A 15,878-nucleotide genomic window follows, 5' to 3' on the forward strand; every position below is an offset into this window, starting at 1 on the left:
GTTGCCAATTCGATTCACTTGAAAGCGAGATCTTCTACCCATTCATGAGCATTATTCTCAAATTAGCATATTATTATAGAATTAAGTAGTAGTACTACCACGTTCTAGCTGAGCTGAACGCTGTTGATACAAATCAAACTAAATATTAAAATGTGTAGAGAATTTCTTAAGCATGTACGTTGCTTAGAAAAGCAAACTGCTATACATGATTAAATAGTTTATATATAAATATTGAGCAAATTGAGGTAGTGATCAAAAGAATGAAATTAATAAAAATAAATACATTAATTGTTGAACACTAAGTCGGTCTTGCCGTGTTAGGAACAGGGGTGCCATTGAGAAAATGACTGATCAACTAAGTCGGTCTTGCCGTGTTAGGAAGAGGGGTGCCATTGAGAAAATGACTGATCAAAGAAAGGCCTCTGGCAGGCTGGTAGCTGGGCACTTGATGCCCTGCTTCTCTCACTGTCGCGAATGTTAGGTCTCCCTTGTACACTTCTGTGTACCCACCAACCTGCAGTCATGACACAAACATCAGAACAGATCACGTACATTTTGATCATTACAAAACCAGATCATGTTTCGAACTTGTGTGTGCATGTGTGTTTTCCTTTGTCAGTTTTAACTGATATCAAAGCTAGTACGTAATAATTGAATTAAATCCACCATTTCACGATAACAAAAAGATGATCAGAAGTTATATACTATGTATACCTCTCCATTCAAGTACCAAGCGTGCCATGCAGTCTTGACAGGAAGGTTCATTTTCTTTATAGAATACTTTGTTGAAGTAACTGGAACCCTTCCATCGATGTCACCACTGCATTTGATCCAATAAAGATGCAAAATCTTATTATCTTTACATATATATATATATATATATATAGATAATATTGGCCGTGTCAAGAGTATAGGCTACGTTGATGCAGGAAAATACAATGCCAATGATATTGTTTGTTTTTTCTTTACCTGAAAACCCAAACTCGAAGTCCATTGGCCATGAACTCCTGCAGAAGTGGAATAATGGTTGGCGGGCTATCTCCCCAGCCTGATATCACATCACTGCATGCTTCCCAGTCGTGTGTAAGCCTCGTTACATTGGCATGAAGAGCACTTTGAACATCAGGCCGATTCAGGTAAAAATATACGTAATTGTCGCTGCATGGATCGAATTGCAATATCTACACCAATAATATATAATGCACCAGTTTGATTTACTACATGATGAATTATGAAAAAATTTACTTGCAGATGATCAAAGCTGTCAAATCTTTATTTTGCTAGCTGCTAGATCATGAACCTTTGTTAATTAGGTCTCTCGCTTTTCAATACTTCTCAGAAAAGATCAAATTAGGCTAGTAATGAAAAAAAACCAAAAAAAAAAAAAAAAACAAAAAAAAAAGAAAAACTGTCAGTTCAACTTACAGAAGCTTTCTTGGGCCTCTCAGTGACATTGGAAGAGAAGCAGCGAGGAGCATAGATGTTATAGATATCGAGGGAGGAAACAGCATTGTTGATTGCATCGTTGGAGTCAATGCACTGATTACTTTGAGTGGTGGCATTGGGTGAAGAATCACAAAGATTGATCACGTTATAGGCATCCTCATCTGTGACGAGAGCATGGGACGCAAGGAAATCATACATTCCCCGGTTATCAGTTTCCTCATTGATTACTGCATTTCCGATCTGCAAAACGTACATTAACAACATACGTACATACCAAAATGATATGTAAAATACTATACATGATATACTAACAGACAGTATATAGTACTCTATGCATGGGAAATAATGTAATTTTAATTACAATTTATCGCTTGATCATGAAAAAAATATATCAACAATTAACTTTGTCGCAGTACTACCCTATAGTCAGATCATAGAATATTGCAGATATGGACCTCAGAGCTAGCTGCTAGCTAACTTCATCATGATGATCATGAGTACTAGCCCCATCATGATGACCTCTTAATTTGTTTTTTTTATATATGGGTCCTCCATTAACAATGATATTGCATTGTGGAAGCAAAAATCATGACAACAGACTACTGAGCATGATATATATACATAGAAAGTTGACAATTGCTATCGATCGATTAGAACTTTTGCATGACTAACTGCAATAATTAGCTGCATATACATGATGATCGGTTGGTAGCACGTCTCCCGTAGCGATTTAATATATATTTTGATTAATGTTATTATAACAAATATATAATATATTTGTTAAAATTAATGATATAAGTAACAAAATTGTTATATATTCAGCGTCTTTATATATATAGTACCATATATTAATCTTTTTTAACATCCCGGCGGCCTCACGTAATATCAAATAATTCATGATATATAAGAAAAAAAACATCAAATATTGCTTTAATTATCATATATATTAATTATATAGTATATAGAAATGGTGAAATTAAAAGATAATTTTTAATCGGTACTTCGTTTGATATTTAGGCGTTTTACAAGGCTGTCATATGATCATGGGATATTTAAGCCCCATGATAGGTCTTTGCATGCATGCCATCATGAAAACGTAATTAAGAAAGAAAGTTAGATAGACAACATTATTAATGAGTTGTGTACGTAACTTAGTTCGAAGGTTGTAAAAGATCATGAGCATAACCACTACTAATTCATTAATTTCAAGCTGCATGAGTTGATCTAATGATTTGATCATCTAATTTGTCATGTATTGTGTGTGCATCCAAGCGAGAGAGAGAGAGAGAGAGAGAGAGAGAGAGAGAGAGAGAGAGAGAGAGAGAGAGAGAGATGATGATGATGATGATGAGAGACTTACAATGATTCCTTTGAGATTGATAATGGCCTTTGTAGCCTTCTTGTTATGGTGGAGAATGATATGTGCAAGCTGAGGAACATAATGGCCAGCATAGCTTTCTCCAGCAATATAGAAAGGCCGGTTCTTGTACTCTGGAAATCTCTCTAACCAATTCACCAGGAACGCATAATTATCTTCTGCAGTGTTTGTATCCCCTCGGGTTTCATATTCACTTGTTGTATTCGAGTACGAAAACCCTACCCCGGCAGGAGACTCCAGGAACAGAACGTTTGCAGCTGATCGATCATCGATCCACGATATTCGATCATGCACATACGTGCAAGCATGCATGTGAGAATTAAATAAAATATATATATATATATAAACCAGTGAAAACGATCAAGTTTTTACCCTTATTCCAAGCAAATCGGTTTGCGAAAAGTGTTTTGCCGTCGCTGTGCACCCGGAATGGTCCGAGCTCTTGCATTGCTCCATAGGCCAAAGATGAACAACCTGGGCCTGTACGTACTTACGTTGTCAAATTAATTTTAGCATTATTATATATTGTTTAAAGTAGAAGATTCCCAATTGCAGCAGCACTGCTTTTAAAAAACGGAATGGAAATATATATACATGCATACGTTGACGCTGATAATTAGGCCAGACGAGCTAAAAAAAATGAGAAATATTTTCTCAGATTAATTAATTGCATGCATGATTATGATCTTCATATTATAAGAACATGCCCGCCGCGGAATCCCGTGCATGTGCGTGCATGCGCCGAGAAATAGGCCAGCCATGCAGTAGTACCCCAGGAAGGGGTTACTTGAACTAAATTAAAAAACAAAACGATTTAAAGGAAAACCGAAAAGAAAAATCAAACGAAACAAATGAAGACAGCAAACGAAAAGAAAAAACATATCTAGATTCATGATATTAACTAGACAGCTTAAAAAAACAACCTGCAAGATTCTCAAGTGTTTCCAAAATCCAGGAAAATGGAGATCATCCAGAGAGATTGGATCAAGTACAGTACCTCCATTAAGCCAAAGAAGGAGAGGCAATGAAGCCTTATGCTGATCATCAGCCTCAGCAAAATAGTAATAAAGCGCACGGCCGGCAACTTTATTCACCGTAACATATCCACCATACTGAGAGAAGTCCACCGGAGGTTGTCCAGGCAGTTTCCCGATCTTGTCACCCTCCTTGGAGCCCTCCTGAGGAATATGACGAATATTGGCAGCCGTTTCTTGCTCGAAAAGACTCGTGTCGAGTGCCCCAGAGGACTTCGGCTTCAACCCGGAATTTCTGAAGAGAGGGATACCTTGTTCTTTCTGCTTCCCATGAGTTTGAGCCACAAAGCATGAAAGAACGAGACAGAACAACAAAAGAATCACCCGATTACTACCTTCCATTCTACTACCCAACTCCTTCAATTGATCTATCTGTTGTCTATTATCTCTCTCTAGTCCCCAAAAGGTGATGAGAACAATATGAAGAGAGAATAGTATATTATAATTATTATTGGAAAAAGTTAAATGGGTTCAGATATATATATTCCAAGACGGTTGTTTTTATGGCGTATATATATAGTCGACAGATCAACATTACAGGAGATCGAGGCAACGTTAACGTAATTTGCAACGAATATCGTGGTGTAAATCTTGACCAAGCTTGGAACTATCTGCAAGTATTAGTCCAACATTGGCATATGGGGACGTTATCCGTGCATGAAATCAGTGTATATAACTATATATAGGACAAGGAAGATGGAATCTTCTAACAACTTTCTTTTATTATCAATAGTGATCTGTCTTTGATGGGATCGTTCGTTTGTTGACCTAAAAGACAATTCTATATGATTGAACTTAATTTCATTTGTTGTTTTTTTCTTCTTTCTTTTCTTTTTTTCATTAAGCTGATTCGATGATATATATGACATTAGTTAAAAAAGAGTAATATTATATATAATCGTAGAGTATATAAATGTCACGCAGTCATTTTTAAAAAAAGTAAAATCTATTATTAAAAAATTAATATTTTTCATATTGATCCCGTATTTATTTTTTTTTTCAAATAATATTTATGCAGCACTTACTCATTCTTAAATGTAACTATCATTTCTTATTAGGAAATCGTAATTTATATTTGTAAAGTATTTGCTCTTAAGGTTCTTGTGACTTCAATTTTTATTTTATTTTTTTGAATTTTTTTCTTAAAAAAAATTAAAAAAAAAAAGGTTTACTAAAAACAATCACATTCGGTGCCTCAAAGCACCAATTTTCTTATAATTTGAGGTTTATTTTAGGGTTTTGATCAAAATACCCCCACATCCAAATTCTTATTTTAGGGAAAAGGTTTAAGAGATGAACAATGGTTTCCTAAATATAGGGGAATCACTATTCATCCCCTAAACTATTTTTTATCAATATTTTATTTTAATACATAAAATAAATTATTCTTCAAATCATCTACACTTTCTCTTATACTTAAATTTATTATAGTTTTAAATAATAATTTTAAAAATAATTAATTAATTACAAAAATAAATAAAAAAATTTAATTTTAAAAATATTATCATATCCACAAAAAAATAATTTAAATTTTTGTTAAAAATATTCACTAGAGTAGTAATTCAAAACATAAGAAAAAATATTGAGTAGTTAAGTTTGTAAATGGAAGTGAGAGAAAAAAGTAATAAAGAAAAAATAGAGAAATATTATTTTAATAGAATAAAAAAAATGATAGGGAATGAGATGTAGGAGGTTTTTGAAAGATGAGTAAAATTTAGAAAAAATTTTTAGGAAATTTACTTTTTAATTAAATTATATGAAATTTTATGAGAAATTGAATGTGAATGCTCTAAAAAAAATAAATAAATGTTTTTTCAATCGTAAGCAAACATACTCAACCACAGTAAATTGATTCAGCGCCTTTTTGGATGCTGGGCTGAGTTGAGATAAGTTGAATTTTTTATTAATAATAGTAAGTTGATATGCTGGAGTGAGTTTTATAAGACTCATCTAAAATGAGTTTGAATGTTAAAACGAGTTTAGATGTATTTATGATAAATTGAAAAAAATTATGTGTCTCATGTGTAAAAAGATATTAAGTTAAAAAATATTGTAAATTTTACGTGTAAAAATATTTTGGGTTGAAATAAATTTAATAATTTAAGAGTTTAGTATTTTAATATTAAATTTAATTTAAAATTAAACTTAGCAGCAAGTCAAACGGTGACTCAGAGAGAAAGCACAAGCGGCCAAGCCGTAAAAGACTCCTATGGACTTCCAGCTTTTGTGCAACTGCAGACGGATGAAACCAAGGAAGAGTCAAATTAAATTCAATAAAAGGAAAATAATTTCTATGGAACTAGTAAATTAATGAAACCCATAGAGACCCTTTAAAGAAAACAGACAACAGTAGACCCTTTATAAAATTATTTTTATATAATTAGTGTGCGGATTTAATAAACTGCTGCAAGGCAAAAGGCATGTTAACCTAGGGGCATTGAACCTTTTAATCTATGGTACTGTGTCATGTCGCGGGGGGGAATCTTCCTTCTCCTGTAACTAACTTCAAGGCAAAGGAAAAGATAAGGGTGGCAAGCTCCAAAATACATTTCTTTGTTTAGACTGACAATGGAGCAAAGCACCTGTTTTTTAAGTATAATATGCTTTATGTAATTTGACCATTTCCTGTGTCCTTTGATTCGCCTGCAAGGCAACGCGGCGCGGCGCAAGTAGCACATGTTGTTCCAAAACCATGTTTGATTATTATAACTGATATCAAACACAAATGGATAAGCACCTTTGACCAGCCGCCATTAATGTCCATTGTTTGAAAGAAAGTCAAAAAGCTGCCGTTTTCCTTCCAATGAAAGCTTAAGCAACACCCGTACAACTTTTGAACTTCTTCACAAAATCTGCTGTATAAATGCAGCACCTAGCTTGCTTGCACCAAAACCTACCACAAACCAAACTTGTAACAAAGCGCATTTTGTACCTGTCAAATGGTTCTCTTGGTAGAAAAAATCAGTAAGCTCTATTCCAAACTGGAGAATCGCCACCACCAAGACCACAAGCATCACCAATATTCTGAAACCTTATCGGTTTCCCTACAGGCCTTTCAATCTGAGGTCTCGAATTGCTTAAACCAGTTATGGTTAGATTCGAAACCCGGATCAGAAATCCTGTCCTTGCCATGGATTCGACAATGTTTAGCCCTCATTCCCGTCGTCAACAAAGCTTTTGCAAAACTTGTTGTGGATATAGACTACCCTGTTAGCAACTGGGAGGATTCTGCAGTTGAAGAATATCTAAACTACAGCTTGAGTTTGCTGGGACTTTTCAATTCAATTAGTTCCTCTCTTGCATGTTTTGAGCATGTTCGGCTTTCGCTAGCTTATGCATTAAGCCTTGTGGAGAATTCTCCTTCCTCAGCGGTAGTGCGTCTGACAGCAATTCAGCAAAGAAGTCCCAACAAGGATTTCAAGAAAGGTGAAACTAAGGAAGATGGTAAAGGAAAGATTTTCTCTGGCAAGCAATGGGTTATGCATCAAGCCTTGATAGTCGTGAAGAGTATCGGATTCTGGGTATGTGGGATTGTGTTGTCCGGTTTAACCAGTGATGGGAAGCCATATTTGGAGATGAGAAAATTGGTGGGTGGCTTGGTTTTTTCTTCATTTCTCGAATTGGATTCAAGTATATGTGAGATTTTTCTGGAGAAAGGGACTGTCTTAGTCGAGATAAAGGAGCTGAATGATACAGTGACTTCCCTTGTTGCTGCCATTGTAAGTGGGAAATACATCGAAGCAACTGAGGAGTTGCAGAGAGAATTGGAGGTGTCTGAAAAACTGTTGGAGGGCTTGCATAAAGATGTCGATCGTCTCTTCTATGAGGTTATAGCGGGCAGAAATAAGTTGCTTAATTGCCTTGGACACCGTTAAGGATTAGAAACATCTGTATTATTTTGTTTGTAAAGTTTGTATCAATTGTATGTAATTGGTTGATTCTGCAATATTCATTCTAGCTATTTATAATTATATCATCTCAGGATTGTTCTTTCTGAGAAACAAACACTTCTTAATCCCAAATTAAATGAACTCGTTACTGAAAATTAAAGGAATAAGCACAATTCAGGCATCTTACTTGGGCAGTTTTGCCTTTTAGAACAGAGGACAGAATTCAGGGAATAAGACTTCCAAGTCCAAAGCAACATAATTAGTTTCCGAAGTTTTTTTTTTTTTAATTGTACTAAATGAAGAACAAGTTGGAATCTAATGTGATCATGCAAGCCTAGGTCCCAGTTTATGTAGATTTATTTTCTGTTGCAAATAGATACATTTGCAACAGAAAAGTAAAATACTGATCCCTTCTGACAGAGGAAGAAGAAAAAAGAAAGCTACCATACTTTGCAAACTATATCGGCATTGCCATAAAGACTAGTGAAACTAGAGCTACGACATTTTGCATCCCAATTAGCCAAGCCTCCTATCTCCAATTTGATGATTTTGGGATCAGCTAGGGATCCCACTAATCTCTTTCTTCTTCTTCTTTTTTATTTTTTTTCCTCTTTTTATAAGGCATAAAATGGAGCATCAACAAAAACTGCTAAACTAGAGTCAACTGTATGAACTATGAAGTCAGTTCTATCAATTATATTGAAAAGCAAAAGGAGATGGCCTGGCATAAAGATATCAGAAGAGGCCCATTTGGCCCCCTGCGTCATTAGAAAGGGCGTCTCTCTCTGGTTCCTTTGTCTTGTGATTAACATCAATTGGCAGCCTGGAAATCATTAAGAGAAAAGTAAGTATGAGACTCTGAAGTCGTAGAAGTTGAATAGTGAAATTTAATAGAAGAAATCTATTTCAAATCATACATTAATCTGAAAAGAGGGATTGACTTAAGAAAATAACACGAGAAATTAAAATAAATCGAGTTTATTCCAGGCCTCTTTCTTTTCACTTCTTCGTACTCCACATATCATGTTTAGAGCCCTACCTTTTACACGTCTACATAATTGCAGGCCTAGGATGCAAGGAGGTTGCATAATGTAGAGAACAAGGGCAAAACCATTAGTCAGTCCTTTGAAAACAGCATACTCTGTGGCTTAAGCTAGCATGTCCCTTTAACCAGTGGTCTTACAATTATCAGAGAACTAGATATGACAAGAAAAACAGCATGGGAAGCATATCCAATGAGTTCGATACATGAGGAAATGAAACTTGAATTGCCAAACTTAGCTCGATCTTTAAGCCTTAGGAGTTGCCAATCATTAAACCAGATGATACTAATCCAAATTCATTATTTGAAGGACTTAAAACAATGCACTTTATTCCAGAGGTCTAGAGAGGCAGCAGTAGATTAAAATTTAGTTAAAGGCTAAATTCAAAATGAGAAAATAACAATACCCTAAATGCAAGGTAGTGTCTGAATCTTCTTTCACAATTCGGTAATTGCAGCACACATCAGGACTGGCAACACTGTGGTTTGCAAAGGTATTTTTCCTTTCCACAGGGTAATATTCAAGATAAGACGAGACAGGGTGGTCAGCTGGTGGAAAGAAACCTCGAAGCTCCTCAACCTAACAAAAATTTACTTATAAAAAAAACATAGTAGACAAAAATGACCGCAGACCAAAATAAGCACCGAAGAAAAGTGAACATCAGAAACTCAGATAGACATCATTGATCAAGAATAATATTGCATTACCTGTCTCCGCAAAGTCTCATTCTCCAACATAGTCCGCTGCTCCTGAAAACAGATAATTGAACAAAGTAAATCTTCAAAAAGAGTTGATCTCTTTTTTTCATCATGATCAGTAATAAAACAGTTTCTTACTATAATTTTGTCTCTTAGTAAGATATGAACCTAAGACCTACTTAGGTCCAACCTTACCCCCATCCTTGTACCACCTCAATCAGGGCCAGAGACCAAATGCTGAACTACAACAGATCTTCTGACTCAAATTCATACTAGGAAAGAACCTGACATACTGCAACTTTTGCGAAAAAGTGCTAGTTGCAATACTCAAGTATTGACTAATTAAAAAAACTGCAATTTTAAGATAATTGTAAAGGGGGAAAAGGTTTGTTATGCAATAAGTATTTATCATTCAGAAATAATTTACCTTCAATTGCTTTTTAAACAAAAATGAATTAACCCTAATGTGACATCTCACCTCATATGCTAGCAGAATGTAGGTCCCAACCTGCTACAGACCGAGAGTATAGTTTTTTCTTATTCTTCAAAAAATATATATTTTTACTTGGGAATAAGGATAGATGTAATCTCAGTTGCTCAATATTTTGGATCAAATGAAGACTTTCAAACCATGAAAGGGCTCCAACATACCTGCATTCTAGATTGCTCCAGCTGCTCCATCAGTAATTGCTCCTGAATTGAGGGAACGTTTGTTAAGGCCTTTCAGATCCTCAAATAATTAAATATTAATTATAACCACAAAATATGATATTTGAAAAAAAATTAAAAGAGGAAAATAAAATCTAGGAGAAGGAATCAAGGAAAACAAAACTTTGATAGAACCTTCCTCTCCTTCACTGACAATAATCCTTCACTTAATTGCTGTTCAAGGTGCTGCAATTCTTTTAAGCCCACGCCAGTCAGATCCTTACCCAACAGCCGTCTAGATAATTGGAACAACTCATCACATATAACCGAAATTTCATTGGGTAAAGCTGAACTAATTAAAAAGATTACTAATTACATACAACTGTTTGACGTGTAGCTTTGCAATTTCGTCTTTTAGAACATCCACCTCCTTTGGGTCTTGCTTCTGATAGAAAAGTAAAGTCCAATGCATCAATCCTCTACATGACTTTAGATGATGTACGGTCAAGAGGAAAATTAACATGGACAACAATAGTCTTTAAAGGTACTCAAGAAAGCATATGATGGTCATCGAACAAAATTGGAAGCAAACAGGTAACGCCATACAATAGTCTTCCCCATGGCTCACCTATCAGTTTAGGATCCTTTCCACTTGGTTAAATTGATAGTTCAATTGATAGTATGAATTATAATATGGAAACAAAACACTCTCGTTTCCTCTTCAATCATCATCACAAAAAAGCTTAGTTGGAAGTATTAAAGAGAGAGCTTGTCATAATCCCAAAAGAGCGATAACAGAAGTTTGTTTATTATTACAATTTGCTGCAATCACCATTATCACCAGTCACCAATGAAGCATAGGAAAAAAAAAAAGAAAAAAAAAAGAGGGAGATCGTCCATTGGATGGTTCTTTACTCTGAATCCCACCCATCAAGGATCACAGCATGGAGTTAGATGTTCTCACACTTTAGAGCACACCCAACACATTCAGGAACTTTTTTCCTCTGAGACTCCCCTCATCATCATTTTTCACTTCATTCATATATTTGGCTAACAATTCATGCAAATTTAAGTGAACATGTGTAACAAGACATTCACAGAAATGTAGGCACTGTTATTGATTAACAGTTAACTGATGGGGATAAGTATTCGATAAGAGAAAACGTATCTCTTTATAAAACATAACATACCCCCTAAAATGAAACTCAAGGACTATATATGATAACACTTTTTTCCTCTCAATACATCTACTTCCAGTCAAAACCTCAGTTCATAGTTTCTCAACAGATGTCAATTTCGTTCTCTTTGTTGGATTCTACAATAAAACTAGAACTTTGCTAAAACCTGGGGGGGCATGGCGGGAAGAGAATGCATTATCACAACAAGAACTACAAGTAAGACAACAATTGACGAACATTTCCATCTGCAGTTGAATTCCACATGGGGAAAATTATATACGAGTCTAAACACGTATGACAGAATACCTCTGCTCTGTATTCTACCATAGCAGCCTCAGGAGAATCTAGACACTTGTTGTACCTTGAAAGTGTTGCCTTCATACTGCAAAAATTTGGGGAAATGAATGTAAATGATCGGTAGAGTGTATTACAAGAAACAAGGAACTTATTCAATTTGTTAGTATAATGTATCCAATAGCAACAGAAATAAATTAGCTAAAATACTTTCTTTAAACTGTATGAACATTTACTCAATCTTTTCCACTATTTTAAAAACGAAATTTTATTTTTCATACCATGATTAATACTTCCTTACTGTAGTAAAGTTCTTCAACATGCTCTCTCATCAATCATTCCATTGTTTAACGACACCAGGAACTCTAAATTCTCTGGCCTTCCTGTTTACGTTTTCCACTCTCTCAACTCCAATGCAATCACAAAGGAACTTAGGAACTTTAATTTCATACACACGCCATCTCTCTCTCTCTCTCTCTCTCTCTCTCTCTCTCTCTCTCTCTCTCTCTCTCTCTCTCTCTCATATATCTTAGAACGTCTCTTAATTATATTGCTTCTCAGCTTAGTACCTTTATCATTTTCTCTCCGGTGAGACCCATCACCCGATCTCTGTCTTCTTCATAAAAGAATTTATTTTTTCCTTCTTTCTTTCTTAAACCAGAAGTGGAGATAAATCCTTTTCAAATTGTTATTGTGAAACAGCTTCACTTCCTTCTTCCTTCAGTACACATTGTGTTCCTTTCAGTTCTTCAGTACACTTATAGTTGTAAGTTGGTGCAAAATTTAAAAAACTCCTTTAGTATTGATCTGTGGCTGGCACCAATCTAAATCATTTCTAAGCAGCCAAGAGAAACTACAGTTTTTTTTTTTTTAAATAATCAAACACTTTATTGGAGAAGCGATTTTATCGATTACAATTTTTCCAGTTTGGCTAATGTTTATTTTACAAAAACAAACCAATGGTGAGGATTCATAGTACAAGGCCAATGCAACAAACAGAAGGCGGGAAAAATATGCGCCTAGCCATAAGGAGAGAGAATCAACTTGTAAGGAAGGACAAGGGCTTATAGTGGGAGGGATCCAAAAGTCCAACAATGGGAAAGGAGTAAAAAACTTCCAAGTAGGCCTAGTGTGCCATCTGTAAGCAATGAATTTGCAGGAGGACTGCACTAAACTGCAGGCCTAAATCAACCATATACAAACAGAGGACTGTCAAATAGAGATTGGAGGCTAATCCCTGCAACGTGTATGCCATTGGGACCGTAGACAATGATTGACAAAGGTAAGCGAGTCCAAAAGGTCAATAAGCTATTGGGACTGTTCACAGTGAGCTGCGGCTGCCTAAGTCCTCTAATATCTTGCACCGGCTAGCCTCTGGTATTTGCGCAAAGCCAAGACTCTCATACCATTTTATTCCAAACTAGATGGCTTTGTTGCCAGCCAACAACAGAGAAAAAGCTAAACCCGATTCGCTAGGAAAGGCTTAGAGGCGCAATCACCCAACATCATGCAAATTAGGATCTTATTTCAGAAAACAAGCCATACGCGCAAATGGCGGTTAAAATCCAAGTCAAATCACTTTTGGTAATCACATCAAATGAAGAGCTCTATGAAGTGGTCGAATTATATTGGTTCTAAGAGGGGGAAAGGAGTAGAAAAGAGTCCAATTCGTGACTTCTGATTACAACTCAAATATCTCTGTTGAACAAGTTGGAGCAGGCGTATTTCACAAAAAATAGGAAAAAATTGCTATAGATCACTGAAAATAATCACAAACAAATACCAGAATATAAAAGCAGAACTAAAAAGTTTCCCTTCAAAAGTCAAATGGAATTTACTAGAATCTGACTAAGATGACCATTTTATTTCATCCATAAACAACAAAAGAGTGGAAAAAGGAAAAATGAGGTGAATATCAACAAACGGATGCAACTAAGTGGGAAATTCAATATTGCTGCCTAAATATAATAAACTTCAGCAAAATTTCCTGAAAGAATAAATGAAAATTAGAGAAAATGATGCAAAAATATGGACAAAAAATTAAAACCACCCACTGTATTTACATTAAATCTCGTAAAACAAATGATTCCAACGAGCATTTAAGACATCAAAACCTTTGTTAAAATATTTGGAGAAGATAAAAACAGAGCATCCAAAATAAAATTTCAATTTTTTCAAAGCGAAAAAACAAAATGCATGCAGCACTGTCGAAATAAATTATTAAAAGAAAATCTACAACCCCCATAATAAGTATAAACTTAAAGAGGATCAAATTGAGTTTACAACCAAACATTAAAAAAATATAAAACAGAGCACTTAGAAACTGGTATAACCGATAAAAACATGCAAGCATCCAAAAATAATTGTAAGAATAGAAAAAATCCTGATACTTACCCAGAACTTGAAAACTCAAAGAGTTTTCCAGTGTTGGAAAAGATAATAACAGCGACCTCGGCGTCGCAGAGAATAGCGAGTTCCTGAGCCTTCTTGAGCAGGCCAGAACGTCTCTTTGAGAATGTGACTTGCCTGCTATTCGCATTCTCGATCCTCTTGATCTCAATCTTGCCTCTACCCATTCTTGAGAGCCTCAAAACGCACAAACCCAATTGATCGAAACCTCAAGAGCCTAGAAAACCAAACTGATTTTTATCAATACAAAAATCTCTGTTTTCTCTCGCTGAGAAGGAGCTCTCTTTGGCTTTTTTGGGTTCCCTGTTAAACTTGGGAAAGGTGAGGAGGGTTGCTAAATTTAGAGGAAGAAGATAAAGAGGCGTGAGAGAGAGATAGGAGGAGGGGGGAAAGAGAGCGTTTTTACTCCCAAATGGCGAGCGCCTGGAAACGGCAAGCTTGCATGGCTTCTGTAGTCTATTTTAGAGTTTATACATGACTCTCTTTACCACATTTGGAGTGTTCTTTTGATGTTATTGGTTCTCTCGGCTCTTCTGGGCCCCATTGAGTTTCTTATTTATTTGTTTTAAGGAAAGAACAATATCCGTCAGGGTCCCACTAAATTTCTAGTTGGTCCCATTGGACTTCAAGTTTCTTTTTTAATTTTTATATGTATTTAATACAGCTACCACATATAGCAAATCCATTGCCAGATTTAGAGAAAGGCAGATTGGGTGTTACTGTGCAGTTTGCTGTTTTAGAAAGAGTCCAAATAGTTGTCTTGCCACTTTTAGAGTGGTTTGTGGTGAGAGGTCCTTTTTGTGGACCTCACACACTTGGTTTCAAGTTTTCAACTTTTGCCTTCTATATTTGCAACATTTTATTTATTGGTGTATTTAAACCTTGCCACATTTAGTGGTCCCTGGCAATTTTAGAGAGCCAGTGGCCCTTGGCTTTCAGATTTGTTTCCCAGGTCTCGTGTCTGCTGCTACATATAGCACTGATGTACCAATATTAGATAAGGACAGTTTTTTTTTTTGACCGGATGGTTATTATATTTAAATATATAAATAAAAAGTATTATAGCAACAAAGAAATTATATAAAAATAATCTCATAAATTGACATAATTTGATATGATCTGTTAGATCTATTTTACAACAAAAATAACTTTATAATCTGATGAATTATACGAAATAATGTCAGTTTGTGAGATTACTTTTGTGTAATCTATTTATGACTAAAGTATTTCTCTTTATAAATATAGTGTTATTACTGTCATTTTAGTACTACTTGAAAACTGATATGGATAGTGAAAAAATTTAAAAATAATTTCATTTTATGTATCTATCATTCTTACTTTAGAGCTTCGATAAAAACTCTAAATAATCGTAATCCGTGAATATAACGTCTGTCATTCTATTGACTTTCAGCATAAACATGTTTTATTAAAGCATAATTGTTCCATTTAGAGGCTAATACTTAATGATTTCCACCAGATTTGCTGAAGATTTTATATAATTAACAGAAGATTTCCAAAGTTAGACTGAGTATAAATATAATGGTAAATTTGTGTTTAATGAAGAGCATTATTCTAGTGAAAAATACCCTTTAGTGGACTCCTTCGTTGGCTTCATAAATACCATTAGTGCCATACTGACTGTCGTATTCATGATGGTACACCATCCTCTTTTAACCACGATGCTAATGTCTTAATAACCCTCTTTATTAGTCTTTACCACCCAATGCAATGTCTCCTTGAAACTATTGCGCCAACTTTAGTTGAAATCAATCGATTCATTCGCACTCTTCAATTATTAAACCAAAACTTAGTTTATTTCATCACCTTAACTTATCGATAATGTTTGGTTTACCCTGTGGA

General features: G+C 35.1%; 3 protein-coding genes across 3 annotated transcripts; 1 reads left to right on the forward strand and 2 right to left on the reverse strand.

Annotated features, from left to right (window-relative positions):
• Window positions 1-51: 51 nt before the first annotated feature.
• LOC122294068 (serine carboxypeptidase-like 40) lies at window positions 52-4,350 on the reverse strand. Its single transcript, XM_043102524.1, has 7 exons — window positions 3,822-4,350; window positions 3,197-3,304; window positions 2,807-3,081; window positions 1,426-1,686; window positions 970-1,181; window positions 715-820; window positions 52-514 (listed from the first exon to the last, which is right to left on the reverse strand). The coding sequence occupies exons 1-7, from the start codon at window positions 4,198-4,200 to the stop codon at window positions 356-358; spliced, it is 1,500 nt and encodes a 499-aa protein (XP_042958458.1). The 5' UTR covers window positions 4,201-4,350; the 3' UTR covers window positions 52-355.
• A 2,447-nt stretch (window positions 4,351-6,797) lies between these two features.
• On the forward strand, window positions 6,798-7,733 carry LOC122294606 (protein BPS1, chloroplastic-like). Its single transcript, XM_043103494.1, has one exon. The coding sequence runs from the start codon at window positions 6,798-6,800 to the stop codon at window positions 7,731-7,733; it is 936 nt and encodes a 311-aa protein (XP_042959428.1).
• Window positions 7,734-8,175: 442 nt separating this feature from the next.
• Window positions 8,176-14,500, reverse strand: LOC122294071 (agamous-like MADS-box protein AGL15). Its single transcript, XM_043102527.1, has 8 exons — window positions 14,004-14,500; window positions 11,622-11,697; window positions 10,518-10,582; window positions 10,333-10,432; window positions 10,141-10,182; window positions 9,499-9,540; window positions 9,198-9,370; window positions 8,176-8,571 (listed from the first exon to the last, which is right to left on the reverse strand). The coding sequence occupies exons 1-8, from the start codon at window positions 14,183-14,185 to the stop codon at window positions 8,484-8,486; spliced, it is 768 nt and encodes a 255-aa protein (XP_042958461.1). The 5' UTR covers window positions 14,186-14,500; the 3' UTR covers window positions 8,176-8,483.
• Between the last annotated feature and the right edge of the window lie 1,378 nt (window positions 14,501-15,878).

This window comes from Carya illinoinensis, chromosome 14 (genome assembly GCF_018687715.1).
Source record: "Carya illinoinensis cultivar Pawnee chromosome 14, C.illinoinensisPawnee_v1, whole genome shotgun sequence".
NCBI classification, from domain to species: domain Eukaryota; kingdom Viridiplantae; phylum Streptophyta; class Magnoliopsida; order Fagales; family Juglandaceae; genus Carya; species Carya illinoinensis.